This window comes from Heliangelus exortis, chromosome 26, assembly GCF_036169615.1.
Source record: "Heliangelus exortis chromosome 26, bHelExo1.hap1, whole genome shotgun sequence".
Classification (NCBI taxonomy): Eukaryota; Metazoa; Chordata; class Aves; order Apodiformes; family Trochilidae; genus Heliangelus; species Heliangelus exortis.
Genome location: NC_092447.1, coordinates 2,657,742 through 2,675,812, shown reverse-complemented (window position 1 = coordinate 2,675,812; position 18,071 = coordinate 2,657,742). Strand labels below are relative to the sequence as shown.

Sequence of the window (18,071 nt, the reverse complement as noted above, 5' to 3'; positions counted from 1 at the left end):
TTGTAAAAAAGTGATCTAAACCCAGGAGTCACAGGCAGTAAATATCCCAGAGTCACTTTTGTTTCTAATTTGCACAGCATCGAGCGTAATGGGATCCTGGTCTGGGAGAGTCTCCTGGGCATTAGAACACTACTGGTCAAGTCCAATAATGCTATTAATGAGTAAAGCTAATGTCAGTAAGTAACTCTGGCTATGCATCCCTAATGAGATTATAGGGAGATAAGAAACAGATACTGTACATGAAAGTGTTACCATGGGGGGAGCCAACAGGTATCTGAAGATGATCAGCAAACACTCTGGGAACACCAGCACTTCAAAGCCTGGCCCGGTGGGGACTGCAGGTTTGTTTTTCAATCAGCAGGGCCCTTCTCAGCATTACTAACACAGCTCTCCAAAGAGCTCAAGAGGGCTTGGAGGGGTGAAGAACACGCTGGGCTCTGAATGAGGGGGAAAACTAAGCACAGCACTGGTGTGAATCCCAGCAGGGGGAATGCTTCCCCAGGCACCCGCTGGCCCGTTTTACACCTGGAATATCTTTGGCACCCTGGAAAATCTTAGGGTTGGTGCAGGAAAAGCTCCTGCTGGTGGTGCTGGCTTGCACCAGCCTCTTCCCTGTCTCAGGCACTCTCTGGAGCTGCTGTGTGGTGGCATGCTAATCAGGCAGCTCATGACGGCAGATTAAATTAAAGCTGTAAGGAGCAGAATGCAAATAACTTTGGCAGCACAGGGGCATGAGACCATTTCAGTGCCTGGTACATTTGAGAGGAGAAAATAAGGACGGAGGCAAAGTCTGGTGGGCACGGGGACTAAAGGGCAGCATCTGCCTCAGCCTGGCCCTAAATTAACTGCAGGGTGGTTATTTCCCAAAGGTTTCCCCAGGATGGGGGTACTTTTGGTCTAATTTCTGTCTTTTCGGTGGGGTTCAAGCCCACTACAGCAAAGACACAACAGGGATAAGAGGGTTCCTTCCCTTTGGTAATGTCTGTGTGGTCCATCAGGCACTGGCCAGTTTTTATAAATGAAAGCTTTGTGCCTGAAGCAATCCTGTGTGTACTCACCAGCCAGTGGGCAGGGTACCAGCTCCCCTTCCAGCCGCGACTCGATGTCTCCACCTGTGCAAGTGTCCCCAGAGATCTTGCGGTAGCTGCAACACACACAGCCAGGCAGTTTATTCCATGGAAACTGTTAACATCCCCCTCTGTGCAGTTAGGATAAACAGGGGTGCTTGGTTGCAATGGATGTCCAAACATGCAGTTTATTTGCTGTTGCTCGTGGAGAGTTTGTGTGGGGTTTTTTCTCTCTTTTTTTTTTATCGCCGATAGTATAAATGGCAGTGTTTGGAAGATCAGGTTCCCCTCCCAGGTACAACACATACCCTCGAGTCTTTCTGTAAGTTGAGCCAACAGGGCAAGGTACTGGTGGGTCGTATGGCTTCCCAGCAAATTCAGGGTCAGGGACACAAACTTCTAATGATAAATCGTCACTCAGTTTAAAGCCAAAATCACTGCAAAGAGAAAGATGGAAGGAAGGAAGAGGGAGAAGGGAAAAATGCAGCCCTGCTATACTGTTGCTCCCTATTTTTTCATAGAAATTCTAAGAACCCAAACCATTTCAGAAGGCTGTTCATCATCAGTATTTAGCTGCATAATAACATACAGCCAGATAGCTTTAGGATGTCTCAGAAACATTTAAAAACTAAGCCTGCCAGTGGCTGAGCAGACTAAGGCAGGTGAGGCAGTGAGGCACAGCAGAGCCAGAGCACCCTTCAATCTGGCTGCCAGCCCCAGTTTTCCTGCTAGCTGGATTAGGTCACTGGTGTGTGTCTTGGCTTTTCCTGTCAATAAAGCAGTGGTTACAGTGCATCTGTTCTTTGGAAAACACTGTGGAAGAGGTTATGCCAATCTGATTTTACTGGCAGAATTGTGGGGCTGTGATTCTGAGGCAGGAATCAGATTCCCAGTCTGGCCCTGACAAGCCAGATCCCTTTCCAGTCTTTCTCAGCATCAGACCAACAGGTCTGGACCCCTGTCCTTTACTGTGTGTACCAGGGACTCTGCTGAAAGTCCAGTCCCTGAAAAGCACTTCACTTAGTAAATCCAAACCTTTGAATCCAATTGCCAGAGTGTTTTTTAATTCTGAGAGCTGTTCAGTGTCAGTAACATGCAAATTTCATCTGGAGTGATACAGCAGGGCCAGTTGCATCCCCAGGGCTAAGGGGCCACTAAGCATTTCAGTGGGGGATCTCTGGATGTGATGGGAAATTGCCTCCCATCAGTTTTAAGAAGGTGGTAGATTAAAAATACTTCCCTCTTCTATAGAACCTTTCAGAGGGTCCCAAAAGGCTCTACAGACATTAATTAAGTCTCATGCCCCATTATTAATGAAAGGATGTTTTCAGTCTGTTTAGTTTCCTCTCTGCTATAAAATCAAGCAGCGATACAAAGAGCTCAGTAAATTGGATGTTTGCTCACTCTGGGCCATGGGTCAGAGATACCTATCTCCGACTTAAAACCCGGACTAAAAGAAATTAATTGGTATTTACCATTCAAAGTCTTCCCTTGTACAAGAGCAGTTGGAGACCATGACAGGCCTGTCAAAATCCTCCCCATTGAAGCAGGTCGCATGAGGCGTCCTCCTTTTGAAGACAGTTTTATGCCCCAGTAAGCATTCATTGCCTCGCTCGTCAGAGGGTGACCACAGTTTGTAGTCATTCTCTGTGCAAGGGACCCCTAAGAGAAGGGACAAGGTTGGGGTGAAGAAGGCACCAGCAGCACCCCAAAAAGAAAGGCAAAGCAGGGAGAATTCCAGCTCAGAGCGTGCAGTGGCACTCGGTGACAGGAGGCAGCGTGCAGCTCTGTGACAGTGAATTTGCAATGCCTCATTTAAATGAAGTCGTTCTGGTTACCAAACAGATCCATTTCTAACAAAACGTCAAGGGAATCAGTTATAAATTTTAGTCAAGCAAATTCCTCTGCTGGGTTTAACTGCTCTTTGATTAAAAAGCTGCCTCGCAATCAAAGCTGAAATGGGTTATAAAACATTCATAGGCACAAGCCTTCAGAAGGGGTTGGGTTTTTTTTTTTCCCTTTTCATTTTCAACAAATCCCTAAGCAAGAAGGGAAAAGGGTACAGGGAGAGTGCAAGGGACACCAGTGCCATCAGCAGCCGTGTCCACTGGGACAAGAGGTGAGGGAGAGGGCACCCAAATGTGGGTGGTGGTACCACAGTGGACACAGGACTCAGAATGGCCAGGGCAGGGGGGTCTGATTCTAATGGGACTTGAAGGCATCTCTCCAGGGTCTCTTTTGGGAAAAAAGGATGGAGGGTGAGAGCAACGAAGGTTTTATCCATTGCCAATTAGTATTTAGGTGACTCCTAGGGACCCCAGGAGCCTTAGATAGCTAAAAAGTTTGGTTCATAGCCTGAGGTCTCTAGGTCACTTGAGGCTTCCAAAAACCTCTCCTGTGTACCCTCTTAGCCTTCAGCCCTCTGGAGATGCTGAGGGAAGATCTGTTTTGCAGCAGAGGAGTGCTTGGGGCAGGCTGTGTGGCATGAGGACCAGCTTCAGGCAAAAGCTGAGAGTGCCTCCCCTGCAAAGGAGACAGGACAGCTCTGCCACCTGCCCAACCCACCATCACCAATGGCTCTGTCACCCATCTCCTTACCCAGCACGTCTGTAGTGTTGATCTGCAGTATCAGCCAGCTGTGACCATTCTCTTTATACGAGCCAAAGATGGTGAATATGGTGCTTTTCTCCCCAGGCTCAGTAAGCAGCCCGTACACAAACACTGGCTTCTCAGAGAAAGTGAACGTTTTCCAGGTTTCCCCTTCGTTTGTGCTGTACCTGGAGAAAGAGGATGGGGAGAGCTGCAAGGGGCAGGTCCTGCCCATTGCTGGGCACCCTCTTGTGCCCCTGCCCTGCCACTTACTTGAGCTGGTCAGTCTCAGTGCCTTGGGCAATGGCCACAAGAATGCCACCGTGGTCACCCCAGGTGTAATAGTGAGGTCCTGACAGTGCCTGGAAGAGAAACAGTGCCAAGGGCTGCATCAGAGCTGCCCTGAATTAAGGGAGAAGCTTGGCTGGAAAGCTTTTTCAGGAACCTGGCCTGACCTCAGCTAACGTTTTGGGTTGCCTGGGCCAAGCCAAGTATCCGGAGGCACCAGAGATTCGAGTGTTTATGGGCCAACACCTGCTGTCAGGAGCAGCCAGACCCATTTCCCTCAACCTAAAGCTGTGTTGAAAAGCAGTGCTGTGACCTGGACTCTGCTCCTCCTGCTCCACTCACTGCAGAGTGAGAGTTTTTCAGTGGAAAAAAATGCAATTCCATAAAACCAGAGTCCATCACTGTCCCTGCAGCTCTTTGTCCTGCCTGCAAAACTTTCCAGTGCTCAGCAGGGACTCACTGCCTTCTCAGGATTGCAGGCAAGTGTTTATTCTCAGGCTGTTGCTTCCTGAACACTATGGGAGGTGCAGAAACACCCCCAGACAAACATATGTATATCCATTGTATACTGTACACCCATTGTGTATTGTACATCCACTGTATATTGTACACCCATTGTATATTGTACATGACATTGTATATCCATCTCCAATCTCATCTACATGACATTGTATATCCATCATAGTATTTCATGCTCATCTCCAGCTCTATTTAGTGACCACCAGCATAAAATCACCTTTGCTTTCCTCTCTGGGAAGCCCAGTGCAGCTTGGGATGAAAACAGAGAGCGTGTACATGCCTGACTCTGCTTGCAGGATGTGCCAGTGTGCTTGGGGACGTTCCTGGGCAGGGCACTGAACGTATTGTTTGTTTCTTTTCTGCACTGTGAGGCTGTACCAGTGATCTGGAAAGCCTTTCAGCCTGTGGGTTGTTACTGGAGAGAATCAAGTTACTGTTCTCAGCCAGGGTGCTGGGTCATTCTGCACCTCTGCTCGTGGTGGTGGCCCAGTGACCCGTGGGTCATCACTTCCTTGGCGTGTTTTAATTGCACCTCAAGGCAACCCTGTCTGTGAGCCAGAAGAGGTTGGCACCCCAAGGTCTTTTGGGCACCCTTCCCAGCTGCAATCACTCCTGTCTCACAGGGAAAAATGGTGGGTCCCCCAGCCACCCCCCCTTGGAGGGGTCAGCCTCTGAACCACGGTCAGCTTTGGCACCATCCAGGTCCCCAGCACCACTGCCACTGCCCAGACATGAACCCAGACCGCAGAGCACTTATGGGAGGAAAAGGAGACTGCATAATTCACAGGATTAAATAGCTTGCAGATGTTGTAACACCGTATTACACTGGCTGCAGAATGCACAGGCAGACCACAAATCCTGCCGCAGACCAGAACACCCACTTAGTAAACAGCATCAAACTCCCCATAAACCCAGGGCAACATTCCCGTTTTTCTGGAAGATGCCAAAGCCTCTCCAGACACTCTCACATGCAGAGCCCTGGCTCTCATTGCCAGCTATAAGGGGCCAGGTCCTGAGAGTTGAAAAGAAGAAATAGAGGGAGCTCTCCTCCATTTAAACCCTCCACCTTCACCAAGAGGTCTGAGAGCTTCACCTCCATGCCAACCCACACCTGATCCTTCATCTAAAGACATTTTTGTCTCTACATTCAGCACCTTTCAGCTGCAGCTCTTGGATGTGTATGTGGAGGTCACCCTTACTGCTGCACCCTGCTTATCAGTATTGCTGTGCTGCACCACCATGGCTGAGCTGGCAAGCAAAAGAGTCACCTTACCTCTCTCCACCTTGCTCCAGCACTGCTTGAGACATAGACATTGGTTTTCCTTGCCATGTTCTTGCCAACAGACCCTAGGAGAAATCATTTTTCTCCATGAATGAAAAGCTATTGCTTAAAATTAAGCCAGATACCCCTAAACTGCTTTTATCTGTGAGTGAAATGATGATTGAGGAGCTAATTTTTCACACAGCAAGTTAACCCCTCCAAAAGCAAATATTTTAAAGACTATTACAAGTTTTAAAAGGAGATGGGGAAAGACCGGATCACGGCTATAAGCATGATCAAAGAAAAATGTGTGTTTTCTTCAGTAAAAAAGCAAGACAAACAGGAATTTCTGCATGCTCAAGAAAACCCTCACAAGGACAGAAGATAAAGCAAGGAAGGTTTCTCACACCACCGTGCTGCAGTAAGAAGTACAGGTGGTGATTACTGTACAGGGACTGCAGCAGAGAAAGGACAGCAAAACGCAGGTTTTAATTGCATTTTTGTAACCTGCAGATCCAAACTAGATGCTACCAAGTCCCTCGGGTCCTGACAACCCCACGCCTCAAGCCCCTGCACCTCTGTGAGAAGGGAAGTGAGTTACCAGTGGCAATGATCAGTCCTGGTGCTGACTCCTTGGAGAGAATGGGCATCCTGCGCAGCTGGAAATTAAGGAGCTGGCTCAGGCGCTGGGCCAGGTGGAGAGAGCATCCCTCAGAAAGCTGGAGAAGCAAACCACAGCAGCATTAAACCTCCATCCCGTGCTGTGCCCACCTCTTTTACAGAGGGCTCCTGCTGCAGCCAGCCCCCTGCTCCTCCCCACCCCACAGAAGCCATCAGTCACAGAATGTTTAGGTTGGAAGAGACCTCCAAGATCACCCAGTCCAACCTTTGACCAGCACCATAAGTATTAAGAAGTCGGTGGCCAGCAGGAATTGGGAGGTGATCATCTCTCTGCACTCAGCTCTGGTGAGGCCACATCTGTGTTCAGTTCTGGGCACCTCACTACAGGAGGGACAGAGAAGTGCTGGAGGGTGTCCAGAGAAGGGCAACAAACCTGGAGCACAAATCCTGTGAGGAGCTGAGGGACCTGGGGTTGTTTAGTCTGGAGAAGAGGAGGCTGAGAGGAGACCTTATGGCTCTCTGCAACTGCCCCAAGGGAGGTTGGAGTGAGGAGGGGAACCTTAGTGAACTGTCATAGGACCAGAGGGAATGGATGGAAGCTTCACCAGGGGAGGTTTAGGCTGGATGTCAGGAAATATTTTTTCCTAACTGACTGAGAGAGTTGTCAAGCATTGGGATGGCGCAGGACAGTGGTGGAGTCACCATCCCTGGAGGCATTTAAAAGGCATTTGGACCTGGTGCTTAAGGACAGGGTTTAATAGTTGAGTGTGGTGTTAATCCAAGGTTGGACTGGATGATTTTGGAGGTCTCTTCCAACCTAAACATTCTGTGATTTCATCAGTACAGAGGGATGACCACCTCCCTCTTCCTGCTGGCCACTGAGTTCCTCTCACAAGCCAGGATGCCATCGGCCTTCTTGGCCACCTGCACACACCGCTGGCTCGCGTGAAGTCGAGTGTCAACCAACCCCCCCAGGTCCCAGGCTACCTTGCAGTCGATCTGCTCCCCGTATCGTGTCTGGGTTGGGGGCTGCAGCAGCTCCCAGGTGCCCCCCTTGTCAAAGGTGATGACTGAGCGTGTGTTCTCCTCGCTGAAGGAGCCATTGATCAGGGTGGCAATGTAGACCCCCCGCACGCCTTCCACACGGTGGAAATCTGCAAAGGGCTCGTTGGCAAAATACCTGCCAGGAAAAAAAGCAAAGGTAGGATCAGTGAGCTTCCCCGGGGCTCCAAAGGGAGGATGGTCAAGTTTGGGGATCACAGCACTGCTTTGATCCAACACGGACAAGAAACTGTGAAGGATTTTGGCTTCTGTTCTCATGTCGCACGTTACCTGACCAAGGTGTCACTTCCAGCTCCTCCTGGGCTGTAGTAGAGGATGTTTTCTAAAGACAGGGAGAACTTCAGGCCTTCTGCCTCTGAGATGTAGAGGTTGGTCCGGTTGTTATCGTGGCTGACACACACAAACACCTGATCCTCCGAGGCATCAGCAACATAAAATTCCTTTGGGATGTAAATGACAGGTGAGCTGGCTTCATACGTGTGGGCATACAGGAAGGGTTTATGTAGGGGCTGGTTTAGGATTTATTCGTAGGTAGCTTGGAGTTATTCTTCCCCCCACCATTTGTATATTTTTCACTCTGCAAGTAAGCATCTTCCCTCTGCTTTTTTTCTTTTGTGTTTCTCCTCCAACAATCACTGTCCTCCACCCTGCACAAACCCTGGCTGTCCCCCTGGGCTTCCTCTGCCTGTGGAGAAGATGGATGCTCCAGCCCATGCCATGGAAAGAGATAAAGTCCCCAAAAGCAAAGGCAATGCACTGAGATCAACCCCTCTCTGGGCTCTGCTGCCACCCTCCATCACCAGTGCTGGAAGAACTTGGAACTGTCTCTTTCCAGACAGTGCTCTGGGTGCTCCAGAGGCATGAACCTCTAGAATAAAGTACAACCATATAAATTAGAATGATCACAAGGCCATCCTAATGTTAGGATGATCACAAGGCCATCCTAATGTGAGCTTATTCTCCGCCAAAGCCCCCTGAGCAGGGTCATAGGAGGTCCCTTCCCAGCTCCAACTCCTCCAGAGTCTGGTGAAAGGCAGAGGACTGCTGTTGACATCAAAAAGTGTCCTTGGCAGAGGAGGGAGGACAGGAGGGAGGGAGAGGTCCTTCCAGAAAGCACCACTTACCTTAATTGGATGCTTGGTCACAAACTGTGCCACACGCATGGGTTTGCGGTTGAAGGACACCCAGAGCTGGACTGAAGGTGGCTGAGAGCTGCCCTGCAAACGCTGAGCAGAGCAGAGGGACAGGTCAGGAGGAGCACTCACTCCCCAAATCACCTTCATCCCATCAGAAAGGAAGACTGGGGAAAGCTCCACACACCACAACCCAACCTGACCCACTGCAATGCGTGGCAACAGCCCAGGACTGCTGGTGGGAGCATCACCCCCTGCTCACAAGGTAAATCCCTGCAGCCAGCACTCAGCAAGGAGAGAAATTACCCTTTCTGACCAGGGTAAGGAGGTTGGTTTTAATTCCTCCTCTTCCTGTGGAACAGTCTGTCCTTTCCTTCCTATTTTGAATGACTCGTGCCAAATGAAAGGCACCAGCACGAAGCCAAAAAAGCAAAAAGCTGGGGTGCAACCTATTTCTTACCAACGGTAGGAACCTAAACCCAGATTTAGGCTCCAAAAATAAGCAGCCTGATTTTCCCAGGCTCTGCATCACTAAGCAACCATGCCTCCCACGGAAGGGAGCTGAAGTCCTGGCCGCCTCTGCCACCCAGCATGTCCTTTCCAAGCACCATTCCTGCTGGAGCCCAGGTATGATGGAATTGTCTGATTCCAGACCTGGGGATGTAATTTTCACATCAGAGGCTTGCAGCCAGGCCAGCCCCCACTCCCCAGCCCCCCCATTCAATGTGTTACCATGGAATATGGGTGATTTTAATGTTGTTTAGCATAACATCAACCATCAGAGCTGCAGGAGAAAGTCTGATGATGCTCCCTGAGACCCCTGAGCACTCCAGAAGCAGAAACAGCTCCAAAACCCCCCAAATTAAGGTCAGGCTTGGAAAGGTCCTGACTCAAACCTGCCTCATGCTGCCTCATGATGCCCCCCAAGCCTGACTTCTCAGCAGCCACAGATCATCACCCAACACCAACAGAAAGCCCAGATAAAAATCTTCTGCAAACAACAGCAGGTTTCAGATCAGGCCAAGTACCAAGGGGATGGGCTGTAAGAGTTGCAGGCTGTACTAGCTGCAAGAGAGACTTCCAAGAAACCCAAAATTCTCTGCAAATACTGTTCATTAAATCAGGCTCAATAGCAGCAGTGGGGGAAGAAAGTGAGGCTAACACCTTCTAAAAAGAAAACTGCTCCTTAAATCCTGGGAGAAACAGGATTCTACCCCTCCTGTGGTGTGTCTCTGATCATCTAGACAGGACTTACCCTCAGAGAAAGCACAGATGCTCTCCAGCTTTCTGTCAGGTTTGCCTGGAACTGGCCAATTGATGCCAAAAGTATAGGAGGGTCCTGACTGCAGAGGGACCATAAGGGCCACTTTTGCTCACCTGCATCCTCTTTTCTTAGGAAAGCAAAATGAAACCCCAGCTTTCTTTCCAGGCTGGAACATTTTAGGCTACTTGAACCTAGTCCACAGCTGATGGTAATCCTCTCTGACAAGCAGCCGAGCTGCTGAGCCACATCCCCCTTCTTCCCCTGCCATCCCCACCCCCTCACCAGCCTTCCCTGGCATCCTGTGGTTTTTCCTGGGTCCCCAGCACTTTGCAGGCTGTCTGACCTACTTCTGCCCAGCCTGCTGAAGGCAGGCAGCTGGAAACACCCCCTCTCCCAGCCCCATTCTCAGGAGAGCAGCATCCAAAGATGTTCTTTGTCCACTGCAGTGCAAGCTCCAGTGGGGAAAGCAGCAGAGCCTCCATCACCAACCCGATGGGGGTCTGAAGGCTGCAGGCACAGCAGTGAGGAGCCTCACCTCTAGCAAATGCTCTCACCCTGCTTTACACACAGGTCCCAGCCCAAAGCAGAGCTATTGCCTGCCCTGGTGGCACCGTAGCAAAGCACGAGCTGTCACCCTCGGTGGTGGTGACTTCCTCACGTGATACTTACCACAGACCTGGTTGCAAACATGTATTTGTCCCTGAGCTGGAAGTCTTCAACATCTTCCAGGATTACTTCTTTATTTTCTCGGCTCTGGAAGAAATCAGTGCTGCGAATGACAGTGGAGGCCCCAGAAGGCTCATGCCTCTCAATGTACACTGTGTTTGGCTTGTCATAGGGCTCAACTCCCCTGGAAAGGACAGAAAAGGTGGTGGTGTCATCCCACAGAGCAATGTAGAAGGCAGCATAACACAGAGGTGCAATACATACCAAGAGAAAGACTTCACATGTTCCTGAATCATTATCCAGGTCTGGCCAAAATCATCTGATTTCCAGAGCTGCAACAAAAAAGGGAAGAAATGCCAGTGGGACTCGGCAACCCAACAGACCTATTCCTTCAAGATGCTCAGAGTCAGGCAGCAAAGGCAGGGCAGACACGTGTTTATCTCTTGCAAAACCATGAACTACTTTGAGGATTCCTCTTTTTGTGGCAGCTGCCTGGAGCAACAGCCATCTTTCTAGCTGCAGAAGATCCCAAACAGGGAAAAACCAAACTGCCCTTTAGTCTCCTACCAGAAAGATTTCCCAGCTGCCTTTACAGTAACTCAGAAATGAAAATAACTTCTTATAATGTGCTCAGCTCTCCCCATTCATACACTGGGGGGTTGTTGTTCTAGCTCCAGGATTTGCTTACACCGCCTGCGTCTCTCTGAAGGTTCTGTAATTATTTACAATCTTCACCCAATAGCTCCAGCGGGGGGGAAAAAAAAAAAAAAAAAAAACAAATAAAAAATTATTTGTTTTCCAGAAGCAATTTATTATGCAAGACCCAAAGCCAAACCACATGCTGGCAGGAAATACTGCAGAGGTCAGTCCTGCCTCAGCTGCCAGCGCTCTGCGGAGAGCTGTGGTCACAACAGTCGAGGAGATCAATAGAGTCAGGAGCAACAGAGATAAAGGAGCAGCATTAATGAAGGAAAAAGGAAAGGAAGAGTTTGAAGTGGCCACCCTGCAGGTATTATACCCTCAGCACTCCAGAGGTCATAAACGAGCTGGATCTGTAGGGAAAGGGGTGTTCTGGCCTCTTTGGGACAGCTCAGCATGCAGCGGTCTGAGAGCCGACACCCTGGATGGTCCAAGCACAAACCCAAGTGGCACTGGAGGGTGGCAGGGTGGCTCTGGGGATGCTGTCAGGGCTGTGGGGCATGTAACAGGCCAGGGGAATGCCACAGCAGGGTAGAGGACCCTCCTGTCAAAGCAGAAGTGCTCACCTGTTTTTTAGGATGCGACCTGTCGTAGCCCAAGAGGAGGTTGGGGTTCCTGCTGTGCAGGAGGAGGTCTGCTGCTCTGAAGGGAATCAAGAAGCCCTGGATACTGTTGCAGAAGTCAGTGGTGATCCAGAGGTATGGGACAAAGGCATCCACGAAGATATACTGGGAAGGAAGGGACCAACAAAGAAGAGGGAAAGCAGGTGGTCAGACTCCAGGAGGTCAGAAGAGGACTCCAGAGAAGAGGACTTTGCTTCTCCTAGCCATGCCCTGTCCTGCTACACTCTGATGCTCCTGAGCATCACAGAGCTGTGCAGGAGCTCCAGATTGCCCTCATGTCTCACCCTTGCCCAGAGCCTCCCAGGATGGTCCTAGGGGCTGTGTGGGAAAGAAAAAGACCTGTGCAAAAACTGCCTTTGGTTTCTTTCTACAGGAGGGGCCTGTCCCTCCCCACTGCCGTGGCCCACGGCACAAATTTCCCTGGTTCCACAGGTGTGGGTCAGGGTGGCTGCACACCCAGGTCTCCTGGCCTGAGGTGACAATATTGGCAGTGATAAAGCCACACTGTCCCACGTGTGAGCCCCACTGGGGATGGCTGCTGCATCCTCACCCTCTTGTTGTCAGCTGGGCTGTGGTAGAACTGGGCGATGGCCACCTCGCTGCTGTTCCCTGCACCAAAGTTGAACTTCTCTGAAATCTTCTTAAAACTCTTCCCGTAGTCATATGACACGTAAACCTGCAAAGGAGAAGCCTTGGTGAGGAGCTGAAAGCTCAGGTTTCCCTTCTGACAGATTTGGTGAAAACTCAGAAGACTGCAGGGGGGGAAGCCTCAGAAATTGTCTGAGCCAGCCTGTCAGGGCTTGAAGCTCTGGGTCAACACAGGAGATAGCAAATATTTTTTTTTTTTGTGCCTCTGAACTCAGACTAACAGGTTTTTCCTTCATCTTCCCAGCACAGGAGAGGAAGGAAGGCTGCAGCCACCAACACCTCGCCCAGCACAACAGGCACCCCAGGACAACACCAGGTTGCAGTACTCACATCACTGTTTTTGGGACCCAGCAAAGACAGGCTGTCTCTGGCCAAGGCCACGATCATGTTGCTCTTCTCTCCTGCCCAGTGAACAACCATCTGATTGTGGGAATCATTGAGGCTGACCTGCAACACCAAGGAAAAGGGGACCCTGAGCCACAGCCTCACCACGGGGACACCCGGTGAGCAAACACCCGCAGGTACCACCCCTGCTTGGAAATGTACAGGAGGGGAAACTCAGTCAAACCAGGGGAAGAAGTTAAACAGGCTGGGAGGCAAAGAGTTAAAGAGAAAGCTTCCCTGGGGGGTGATGTTCAAGCACATCATCATGAGCAGCAGCATCAAGCATCTCTCACAAACATGTTGGGAAAATGTGTGTGCCTAAAGGGCTCAGCGTTCCCTTTATTCTTCCTCAGAGGATTAGGATTCAGGGGACGATGAGAATGAAAACTAAAACCAGGGACCAAGAAGTGATTTCAGACCCAGACTGACGAGGTGAAGGTGCACAGGGAAACAGCCACCTTTCTGCAGCCACTCCTGCTGTGCCAGAAAGGATGAGTTGGTTTCCAAATGAAAGCCTCTTATTCCCTCTGCGTGTGCTGTCCCTGGCAGCTGTAACAGTGCTGGGTGTCAGGGGCTGCTTTCTGCTGGGGAAACCATGGCAGCATCACTGCAGAGAGAGCTGAAGGTGCAGGAGCCTCTGCACAAACCCACTGCCTGCAGGGACAGGCAGCCTGGAGGGATGTCCTGGGGGCTGCACCAGTGGACACGTGTGCCCAAGCCACACACGCCAAACGTGGCTCAGCCAGTGGCTGGAAAACCCTAAAAACACAGAGCTAAACCCTTCTTAAACCTGAGACCCTACAGGTCCTGCTGACCCCAGAACCACGAGGGGCAAGGGGGTGGTTTAGCCTCCTCCAGTGCCTGCCAAATAAAACATTAGGACAAACAAGGTCTTTACTCTGGAAGGGGGAGGGCAAGTGAAACAGAAGCCCTCAAATCCCTCTTATGCAATAGGCTCATGCAAAGAGTAAAAAAAAAAAAAAAGAAAAAAAATCCAAAACCTGGCAATGGGGGTGGTGAGCAGCCCTCCAGGGCCAGTATCCCCAGCTGCACCCCTGCCTGCCCAGCCAGAGACCCTTCCAGAGGGCAGACCCTGCTGGAGCACCCAGATAGCAAAGGCAGCAGAGATTTAGGTCAGGCAGCAGCATCAGAGCAAAGCAGCAGCAGCCTTGCACACCCACTGGAAAAAATGAAGTGACACTGTGAGAGGATGCAGGGAACCAGAGTGGAGGGGAAGGAAATGCTGTGATGCCCACTGAGACAGCCCACAGACAGCCTCGGGTCTGAAGTCCACGACAGCCCTGAGCTCCCTGTCCTCCTTTCCTCCTTTGAAAGCAGAATAACCCCATCCAAGTCTCCTGCATCTATATTAGTTATTTTGGGTGCAGCTTTTTTGGGTTCCCAGCTGCGTGGGGATGAGCTTTATGGCTGCAGGCCAAGGTAGAGGTTTTTAGCTTATTTAGAGTTTTGCTGTTATTTGGAGGGGAGAGGGGTAGTGAGGGGCAGCCTGGAGCTGTGCATTCAGAGCCAGAAGGCAGCAACCCTGCCCAGCCTCCCATCCCTGGAAAACCTCTCCAGAGGGAGATTTTTCTGCTCTCCCTAAGGAAAGCTGAAGTCTGGATGTGCCAGACCTGCCCTGTGCACCCCCTCCCCTGCTCTTCTCAGCCAAGAACTAGGAGCCTGGCTATGGGAAGCAACAAACAGGACCCTGAGTTCTTGGTGCCCCGGATGAACAGGACCTGATGCCCCATTGACCAGGATGGTTTCTGTGCAATTGCTTTGTAATGAGGTTGTTAACCCCAACATAAGTAACTCTTCCCTCCTTGCTGGGAAGAGGCTCCTTTGGCAGGAGCCCACTGGGGGGAAACCTTCCCCAGGAGCTGGTTTAACCTATGGTGATGCCTGGTGCCTAATGGAAACAGCATTTAGTACAAATTCCACTTAATGGGGGAAGTGTTTTGGTCTTTGCCAAGTGATTAAGTGTATATGAAATATGCATGAAATTCTAATTTGTCCTTCTAATATGTAAGGTGCCAAATGAAGTCCAGGAGGGGAGAAGAGCAGCCAAGAAATACCAGAAGCTGCTTGTAGCTCTAGTTATTGTAGTTAATGATGCTGGCTTTGCTCACAATATACATTTCCTTTTTTTTTTTTTTGTTAACAGCATCCTCCAATAAATTAATCCCTCACAGAAGTAGGGCAAGAAGACATCCCCTGGAGCTACCATCCTGTGGGAACACATCCCAGAGCAGGCAGGAGCTCAAGGGAAGCAGCTGCAGCCTGGGTGCTCCCTGCCCAAGCTGGGAGGGAGAATGCTTTTGGGATGCATGGTGCTGTGCTGAAGCAGTGGTAGTGCCTTGCTGTGGGGCAGTCCAGAAAAAAAGGTTCCCAGGGATCCTTTATTTTCCTCTTCTGGCTATGGAACTGAAAATAGGCTGCCTACAAACCAGTGCAGAAATTTCTGAAGAGTTAAGAGGTTATATGGCTCAATAAGTGAGGGTATCAGAGAGCAACAGGCCTGTGCAGCTGTGAGTGGCTGCCAAAACTGGCAAAGTTGTGCTGGCAGCTCAGATCTTGGCTTGAAGGCTGCCAGGAGATAGCTGCAGAAGAGGAACTGGCTAAATGTTTTGTACCTGTTAGCCAGGGGGAGCAAGAATGGGGTTAAAGAAAGCTAAACGGGTTCAGAAGCAAAGCCGATGCTTTTTTCAGCACAAGGTGTTAAAGAAGAGGTGGTGTCATGAGTCTCCTTCTCATTCAGCCTTGCTGGAAGCTTCAGTGGACAAGTGCTGGGCTCCTGTCCCCATTTCCTCTGCCTGCTCCTGGCAAGGTTTATGCAACAGCCCAGCACCAGGGCTGAGTGTCATGGGCAGCTCTTGCATTCCCGGCACGCCGCGTTCCCACCAAAGCTTCATTACTGCACCTTCTGCTCTGCTCCTGAGCATCTGTTTCCAGCCCTGCCATGATATTTTAAAATCCAGCCTGTGCCTGTTCTAGTGCTGCTTGTGGCTTGGACTGAAAAATGCCAGGGTCTGAAATCATTGATATGAAACATGGGTGACTCATTTCAGAGAGTGCCAGGGCCATGTTAATTTTGTTAATGCTGAAATCATCTCCTTGCAGAGCTGTTTTCTCTCTGCTACCACCAACAGAGCTCCCCACTAGCTGTTGTTTCTAGGAGAAAGGAAAAGGGTGAGGGAGGGGGAAGATCAGGGTGGAGGCAGAAGCTCTGTTTGGCCCAGAAATGAGTGAGTCCCCTGGAGAGAAGGTCCTGGTGATTGTGTCTCTTTCTAAATTGATGGGGAATTGAGGTTGTTCCAGCCAGTTTGGATAAATGCTGATGAAAGTCACTCTGAGGCACAGGAGAGAGCAGCAGAAAAAGTCTGAAATGCTGCTGGTGAAGCACAAAGGAGTCACGACAGCTACAGAGAGCTCAAGCCCCTGGGACACAGCAACACTGCCCAACAGGATCTGTGAGGAACCTGCCAAAGGCAGAACAATGAATCTGAACACAAATACCCTTCCCAGCCACCATGGGGCCAGGAGCAGGAACTGTGTGGCTTCTAGAGGCAAGTCTTTCCTGGCAAGTTTGGGGGCAAAAGCAGGTGCCAGGGGCAGGGAACCATCCTGGGGTGGCTGGGAAAGGGGCAGGAGTCCCTGTCCCCCAGGCAGACAGTGATGGGGAGAGGGATCTGCCAGCACAAGGAAGGAAGGAAGAGGGGTCCAGCAGCCCATGGCAAGCCCTCTACTGTCACCACTCAGAAGGTTAAAGTCTCATCTGGGAGGGTCTCTGCCAGGCTGGCAAACCAGGTCAAAATGAAGTATGGTTCAATTCCTATGCTGAGTGACCAATGTGTCTGTTCAGAGAGGTGAGGGGCATTCACCCTGGGAAGCACTTTTTTATCTTCTTTGAAGGATGAGAGGCTCTTGGCCAGTTTGCAGGTTGGCAGGGAAGGGAACTAAGGTGGGCTTCCCCCAGGATGTGCCTCAAAAGAAGAAAGCCTTCATCTGTCTCTGCTCAGGCACTATTTTGACCACGTGCTTACAGTATTTCAGTGTCAACTCCCAGGAAGTGCCTTCTTTCCTTGGTACCCCACAACTGCCCTGTGCCACGGAGATAAGGATGTTAATGTCTCCTGCCCAAAGTCATCACAGTGGTGTCAGGAGAGAGGAGACAAAGATCAGTGAGTGGTGTCATGGTGTGGCTTCAGTTTTAATGTAATCCATGTGCACTCCAAGTGCTTCCAAGACTTTGGTCTTCACCAGTGTGGAGGGGTGGCTTGGAGAGGGGGAGGAAAAGCCAGGTGGGGTGTAAAAGGTAATTTTGTAGATCCCACTGGGAAGGAAAGAGATGAGCTGAGGCTAGGGCAGGAAATAACACAGGTTCAGGAGGCACAGACTCTATGGCTGTGTGTAGGTCAGGAGCACACAGAGCAGCATCACAGAGGGGGAGCAGCTGCCAGGGGAGCTGCCAGTGGGTAGATAGGATGTCTTGCATCCCATCATCACAACTTAAGGCAATGGTTTCCTCTGAGTTGTGAGCTTTAGGGACAGGTTTTAGATAAGCCTTTTCCAAAGAAGGGGAAGGGATGTCTGCAGGTACTGGTTAGACCTCTGTGAGTGTTAGCAGCCCTGCAGTGTAAATGCTGCCAGTAACTGTGTCCCTCTCTCTTGCCTCTCAGCATTAGCAGAGGTTGGCCTCCTGCCCCAGCACTTCTCCTCACTGTCTGCTGTAGCTGTGACACTCATGAGACAGCCAGTGTCCCAGCCACAGAAGACACTTTGTTCCAGCTTGCAGGTAGGAGGCCAAGCTGGCTCCTTTCCTTTTCCTTGTTTATTGCACTCAGCAAAGTCCTCTGGAGGTGATGTGGTTCATGGCTGGGATTCCTGTGGGATGGTGGTGATATCCTCTAGAAATATAAAGCCCTGGAGCTGGGTACCTGCACCCAGGTACCTGAATAGGGATGCAAAGGCATGGAGGCTGTTAAGGGACATGAGGGTGACCAAAGAGGAGTCACCACCTCCATACCAGGGGTTCATGCTGGAAGAGATGGGCAGGGTGCAGCTGCCAGAAGGGTTTTGGGGAGGGCAGACAGCCTTGGGGGGTGTGTAGGCAGCAGTTGTCTTGCCCTGGGGATGCTTCTCTGCGTCAGTGGTGTCCTAGAAAAGACTTGTCACATGTCAGTGCCTGCTCTGGAACCGTCTGTCCATTGCAAGGCTCACCAAGGGTCTCCTGGAGGTGAGGGCCTC

At 50.6% G+C, this 18,071-nt stretch overlaps 1 protein-coding gene across 2 annotated transcripts in view; it reads right to left on the bottom strand.

Annotated features, from left to right (window-relative positions):
* SORL1 (sortilin related receptor 1) overlaps positions 1 to 18,071 on the bottom strand; it is a 43,252-nt gene that overhangs the window by 21,825 nt on the left and 3,356 nt on the right. For both annotated transcript variants that reach the window (XM_071769260.1, XM_071769261.1), the window contains exons 2-16: positions 12,771 to 12,887; positions 12,343 to 12,468; positions 11,736 to 11,897; positions 10,735 to 10,802; positions 10,474 to 10,654; positions 8,532 to 8,633; positions 7,678 to 7,847; positions 7,333 to 7,525; positions 6,326 to 6,443; positions 5,737 to 5,810; positions 3,930 to 4,018; positions 3,666 to 3,844; positions 2,543 to 2,729; positions 1,376 to 1,504; positions 1,059 to 1,144 (exon numbers count right to left, since the gene is read on the bottom strand). In XM_071769260.1, the coding sequence (XP_071625361.1) occupies positions 1,059 to 1,144; positions 1,376 to 1,504; positions 2,543 to 2,729; positions 3,666 to 3,844; positions 3,930 to 4,018; positions 5,737 to 5,810; positions 6,326 to 6,443; positions 7,333 to 7,525; positions 7,678 to 7,847; positions 8,532 to 8,633; positions 10,474 to 10,654; positions 10,735 to 10,802; positions 11,736 to 11,897; positions 12,343 to 12,468; positions 12,771 to 12,887 (1,981 nt within the window). The remainder of the gene's footprint in view (positions 1 to 1,058; positions 1,145 to 1,375; positions 1,505 to 2,542; positions 2,730 to 3,665; positions 3,845 to 3,929; positions 4,019 to 5,736; positions 5,811 to 6,325; positions 6,444 to 7,332; positions 7,526 to 7,677; positions 7,848 to 8,531; positions 8,634 to 10,473; positions 10,655 to 10,734; positions 10,803 to 11,735; positions 11,898 to 12,342; positions 12,469 to 12,770; positions 12,888 to 18,071) is intronic.